This window comes from Poeciliopsis prolifica, unplaced genomic scaffold, assembly GCF_027474105.1.
Source record: "Poeciliopsis prolifica strain line A6 unplaced genomic scaffold, Auburn_PproV2 SCAFFOLD007, whole genome shotgun sequence".
Lineage (NCBI taxonomy): Eukaryota > Metazoa > Chordata > Actinopteri > Cyprinodontiformes > Poeciliidae > Poeciliopsis > Poeciliopsis prolifica.
Genome location: NW_026562382.1, coordinates 11836114 through 11842712, shown reverse-complemented (window position 1 = coordinate 11842712; position 6599 = coordinate 11836114). Strand labels below are relative to the sequence as shown.

Below are 6599 nucleotides of genomic sequence, written 5' to 3'. Positions count from 1 at the left end.
ACAGAATTTAAAATCCAGACATTGTACAGGCAAATAGTGATTGTCTTTATTCATTCATAGGTCATATATTTCCAATTTCCAATTATAAGATTGCATTTCACTTCTAAAAAAACAAAACAAAAAAAAAAAAACCACACAAAAAAGCAGGACTAACAAAAATGGCACACAAATAGATGTAAATAATTTCCATAAAAGTCCACAACAGATTGAAAGTCTGAAAGGTTCCCTTGCTTTATGAAGGAAATGAGAAATGCTTGTGTGAAGCCCAAACACCAGCCAGGATCAAAAAGCAAGCATAGTAATAGAAGGCTCTCATCCACCATTTAATCTCCCAATACTGTGAATAAAAAAATACAGAACATGCTTAACCACTGAACATGTCAGATTTTTTTTTTACTCAGAATGGCTTAGCTTTTAAATCAGAAAAAAATAATAATTTCAAATCAAATGTATTTGTATATAATTAACACAATGTATGAAAAAAGCTGTGACGATTCTGATACAGGACTATTTTAAAAATTAGCCTTTTGGTTGCAGCAACATTCACCTTGTATATGCATGCATAAAAGAACCAGACATCAGCTCATGGTTCAGCTGGGCTCTTGCTGTGATTTTGGTAGTTTTATCTGTCAATTAGAGCTTGTGACAAAGTTGAGCGCCTTAGAACACTGGCTGATTTATTTTAAACTTAATATGTTCAAAACATGTTAAAAGATTTTGAACTATTTAAACCAGCATGTCTGTACGTTTTCAAAAGAATTGGACAAGTTTGGACTTATTCTTAAAAAATAAAAAATAAAAAATGATTCAAATGTGCAACAAGTAGCTTGGATGCTTGACACAGCAGAGCCAGTGACTGTAAGGGAGGAAATAAAGCACTTTTATTTGATATTAATATATCTATATATCTGTGTTGGTGGTAAAAATTACCCTCGTTGACTTCCTTTAGTTTTGTGTTGTAGAGGTTTGGAATGTTCTAATGTGCAAAGCCCTCTAAAAATAGATTAGCTGGAAAAAACAGACATGAAAAATTGTAAAATGTTGTTCATCTTGTAGAAATGCTAATTCTGGGGAGATATAAAAGTAAGCTTACAACTGACAGAGAATTTGTAATCCTAAAAATACCAAGGCATTTTGTTGTTTAGAGACATCTGATTCGAAGATCTGTGGTTAACACGAACCAGTTTAAAAAAATATAACTAGAATTAGTGCTGATCATTAAAAAAGCAGATAATTCTGTTATCCTGAGTGAGAAGGTTAGTAGCTTGGCACCAGTATTCTTCCAATGAGAACACTTTGTTCTGGGTCCAAATCAGTGACATGTTAATCCAAATTACTTAATCTGATTTTAGAGTGGACATGTCGTTGCATAAAGCACACAGCCAGTAATTCTGGATATAAGGGAGAACGTTCTCTCAAGGAACAGTGTCAGTTTCCTCAGCCTCCACCAGGCAAGACTGGTCTGAATCCAGGACTCGGAACGGGGGGTGGTACTCGAACGCTGTGATCATAGTTGAACCGAAGCTGTGCTTCTGGTGCAGAAACCAAATCACAGCAGAGACTCCCACGATGGCCACCACGCTGAGAATGACCAGAGCTGAGACCGTCGCACTGGGTTCTGAGTGGGAGAAGAGACAATGCACGGAAGGTCTCGACTCAGAAGGCAAAGATCACAGAGGAATACACAGAGAAACAACAACAGAAGGCTCAAAGGTTCACTTACTGGGTCTGGGCTGCTCCACTTCTGAAACAGCACAAAAAAAAAAAGGAAAATGAGGTGAGACAATGAAACAATACATACTATAGATTCAAAGCTCACACACTGAGTGCATATAATATTACAGTAGTTTGTAAAAGTATGCACACCCCTTGATCTTTTTCCCATTGCAACGAGTTAAGCTTTGTCTACTTCATTCGGGTTTTAGGTGATAGAGCACAACAAAGTAGCACAATTTTTTTCTAAAAACTAAAAATTGTAAATAAATAAATTCAATATGATTTCAAAACTTTTTTGCAAAAAAAAATTGAAACAGTAAAGAAAAAGATTGCAGTAAAATGTAACATGTTACCTTTGTGAAATAGTGTTTGGTTGTAGGCCAAAAAGTTCAAGTTTGGTCTCATCAGCTTCCACATATTTGCTCATTGACCTACATGGCTTGTTGCAAACTGAAACCAATACACTATAAAGTTCACTCACCTGAGCAGTGGAGCTCTCCAGCTCCTCCAGGTATCTCTGGAGGAGATGAAGGTTTCTAGTAAATGACACCCTTGCACAGCCTGTCAATTATTGTAATCTACCATGTCTTGGTAGGTTTGATGTTAAAGTGCATAATAACTGCTTGCCCTAAAACAAATGTTGGTGAGCTATGTAAGCTCCAAGCAATCAAGATTCTGTCAGTCGAACATTTGGCGATGCTTGTTTAATGTAGCAGAAAATAGCTTATGGTTGATGTTCAGGGAAAATAAGCAATCGCAACAAATTTTTATTGACAAACAAGTGACACTGTCATTGTAACATTTACCAACACAACCATTAACAAGCTTTCCTGATATCATAGAAAATGTGAAAATCTTTTGTAATTTCTTTCCCTTCACAATTATAGAAAAATCCACTTTGTGGTTCTAATGTGACAAGATGGGGAACAAATTCTGTTCATTAACTGTAAAAACATCTTCATGACAAAGGCAGAAATATTCACCGATGTAAAATATTTTGAAACTTTTCGTTTCACAGAAAATCGACTCACTCTGAGGTGTTTCACAGACCACTCCGTTCTCCACGTCATCCTGGCAGCTCACGTTTTCCCACCTTCCTGAGATGCTGTGCAGAGCCACACAGATATCCCCCCGTGGTATGTCAGCAGGATAAGGGCTGTAGTCCCAGTTGGTGAAGGTTACAGACCTGTTGTTTGACCACTTCATGGTATCATCTGAAAAAAACAGTCAGCACTTGTTTCTGTCACTTTTGGGAGTTTCTTATTTTCTAAAAGTTTCATTTGGAAATGGGAGAAAATGCATTTCAGAAGGCCTGGCTGTAATGTGTCACCTGTTGTGTGTCTCGGGAATATCTCAAAAGCAAAAACATCCTTCCTTGTATTTTTTTAACCTCAGCAGTTCTATTGTCTAACACCAAAGATAAACTCTAAACAAGTCTTGGCTTGCATACTTTGACATAATATAAACCGCCCACACCAACCAGTGTTTTTTACATGACCCATACCATCTATGTTGTACTTCATTCCCAGCCAAATGTTGACATTGCCACCTTTCCACACTTCAGGACTGTATCTCATGACAAAATCATTTTCTTCAGCAGTGTGGATCGTCAAAAGGCCTAAAAAAAAAGCACAATGATGGCATCATAGTCATAGACATTAATGTAAAGTATCCCATTTACTTGGTGATAAGCAATGAAATAATTGATATTATCAGAAGTACCAAATCCTATGCAGTGAGAAAGTGCCGCTTCAAATGTGTAGCTTTTAATTTTGTCTTCTTCTCCATGGACAAAGTGGTAACATCTGTCTCCAAAGGGAACCCAAGTGCGTCCATCAGCTGGGCATTCTGAAAAACAAAACAAAAAAGAAAAAAAAAACCTATTGCTTTAGATGATTAAATTTGAAATGGTTAGATCAAGGTTTAATTATTTTTAGAATGTTCTAGTCAAATTCAGAATCTACAACCAACTGCACATTTGTGGCAACACTCATGGATTGATGCTGAAATTAATTCGATGCACTACTTTCTACTCATCAATCATACAGCTGCCATATATTTCAAGTTGCAATATTAATGTTTGAATGCAATATTTAGTAGGATATCATAATTCAAGTGCTATGCCCATCATATTTCTGCCTTAAAAAGAGTCAGGTAGATGTAGGTTAATCGGTGTAATCAATGCAACACTCAGCAACTATGTGTTCTCAGATCATGTATCTTAAGCATATTACATAAAGTTTGAATAAATTACATCAAAGTTTAAAGCTCTAATGTGACAAAATGTGAAAAGGTTCAAGGGGAATAACTACTTTTGAAAGACAGTAGTTAATTCAGTGAGTTGCCAATGCACTTGATGAAAGTTATCACCAGGGGTGGGCACCTCTACAGAGGCGGAGATTTTGGAGGTTCACTGGTCTAATGCATGTAGGTGGATGCTAACGCAATGATCAAGAGAAAAGACATCTGCAGTAAACTTTAAAAAAAGCAACTGTGGCTGCCCATCAGTCTGAGAAAGGTTGTAGGTGGAAGTGTAAAACCTTCCAGACAGCTGCCAATCTTCTCATGGCTGGACATTACTGCAAGTTCACCATAAAGTCAGATTGGCAATAAACAGAAAACTGGAAAAATCCCAGGATTTGCTTCTCAGGCGCAACAGAGCTCAACTTGTTAATTACTAAAATATGTGACAACAAAACTATGTAAAAAAAAACCCCAACAAACTTTTGCATAACTTTTGTGAAAGGTCACCAGCAAATAAAATACTCTCCGTCACGCTCTGTATGGCCATGTGCAGAACATGGCAGTGCAGATTAATATCGCAAAGCTGGACTCTGAAACAAAAGTAAACAGACATGTACATTCATTTATTTTGGACAAGAGAAGGAGAAAGGCTTTCCACATCACACAGCTCCAATAGCATGTAGGCGTGTTTAAGTATAAACATGTCATAAAAAACTGCAAACAAATTGAATAAATACTGGATTTTTCACTATGTGAATGTTAGCTGACTTCCTGTAAGTCATGTTCAATGACAAAAAATAAATTGGCTATCAGAAATGGTTAGACACATTTCTGTGCTACTGTGTGGACTGTGGACTTTGGGGACAAAGGGAGAGACAAGAACTTTAGTTGTCCAGTTATTCACTTAGGGCAAATTTCACAGACCAGAGGCGAGAGATCAGGAGAATTATCAAGATGAAGTTGATGTTTGCTGCCTTCAGCACTGAAAGTTTGGATGTGTGCTCGTTATGCATGCGACGATATGAAACCAACGCTGCTTTTTACACAACAAATCTAAGGGCCTCAAATAATCCACGTTTCTCTGCTCTGAAATATGTGCTAAAGTTTCATAGAAATACATAAAAGGAAATCTCAAAATGCCAGGCAACCAGCAGCCATGTGCAAAATAAATAAATGACAAAAGTGATTGGAAATACGTATATCTACACATCACTCCAGTACTGTTGAGCTTCAAACAGGCTGCAGACATTTGAAATTTTAGTGCTTGAATAACCTTGAAACTGCTGCAAAAGTTGCTGTGACAACTGAGAAAAATATAAAAACATAATACCAGGAATGCAGGAATATGTGTGAAAAGACACAGAGGAAAGGACACCCTATACAACACTAGTTCCCTTAAAAGTGTCTTAATTGCAGCTTTAGACTGAAAATATTTTTTTTGTGGAATACATTAGTACAGATAAGTCACTTTCACCCCTTTTCCAATATTATTATTATATCATTATTTGTCCAAGAAGTCCTTTTGAGAACTGAATTTATAAATGTGTAGACCTGGTCAAGACAACAGCCACAAAAATCAGAAATAAATAAAATCCAAGAGCTGCACCATTCCCTCATCACTGCATTTTTTCCAATGATACTATTTTGCCAAAACATATCAAAGGCCCTTAGAACAATGAACAGAAAATTGGAGGCTGCTTGGAGATCCATGAATATTTGCAATATGAGCTCTACAAATCAGGCCTGTAACAGTTCTGTCACAGCTTACGTAACCTTTTAAAGTTAAACTCTACACCTGCTTCTGTCAAGTATTCAATATTAACCAGAAGAATAAATACAAAACTCACAGTTGTTATGGCTTGTACCTTTCCTTTCCAATTACTTGGATTAAAGAGATAGAAATACACCCAAACATTTTCCCACAAGCATATTTACAGGAACTATTGTTCCTCTTTCCAGTCTTCGTGTGTTGAAAACAGTGCCCTAACTACAAAAACTGCTGTCGTCGTCAGTTTATTGGTATATTGTTTTGTATTGACTTTGAAGGTATACTTTTAAACAAATGGTTCAGATTAGTTTGGTTTCGCAACACGACACAGACAACATTCTGCGTCCTGAATACGCGCGGGGTCACTTAAAGGCTGGAGAGCGAACAGTTTATTTCCACATTTCCTTAACTCCCTGCGATAATGTGTCCTAACGCGTCCTATCGACTGAAACCCCACAGAACGCAGCGAAGTTTAAATACCCTTTATAAAAAAAACAAAAGCAGGCCTAGTGGGTTTGAATATTCGGAAGGAAGCGGCGTCTTTCAACAACAGTGGCGTCTTTACTGCGGTTTTTACCCTCTCACCTCCAGCTGAAACCGTCCTCAAGTGAACACACAGGGCGAAAGCCAGGCAGCTGAGAAACAGCGACTGGGGACGACGGTCGCTTCTCTTTCGTGGCTCCATGACAGCTCCGCAAGCCCCGCGACCAGCAGCGCCTCCCGAGTTTTCCCCGACTGTTGCACGCGCGTCGACAACAACGTGAGCCTGAGATCCCACCCACGACCCACCTCCACACGGCGCAGGCGGTCCGCGAACACACCGCACACATCCACGGCCCAAATGTTTCATCTGGGCTGATTTGCAATATTT

General features: G+C 38.1%; 1 protein-coding gene across 1 annotated transcript; it reads right to left on the bottom strand.

The window, feature by feature from the left end:
* Positions 1-6487, bottom strand: cd302 (CD302 molecule). The gene is made up of 6 exons (XM_055031673.1): positions 6314-6487; positions 3439-3564; positions 3221-3334; positions 2748-2930; positions 1724-1744; positions 1-1618 (listed from the first exon to the last, which is right to left on the bottom strand). Exons 1-6 carry the CDS (start codon positions 6411-6413, stop codon positions 1416-1418), a joined length of 747 nt encoding a protein of 248 aa, XP_054887648.1. The 5' UTR covers positions 6414-6487; the 3' UTR covers positions 1-1415.
* Between the last annotated feature and the right edge of the window lie 112 nt (positions 6488-6599).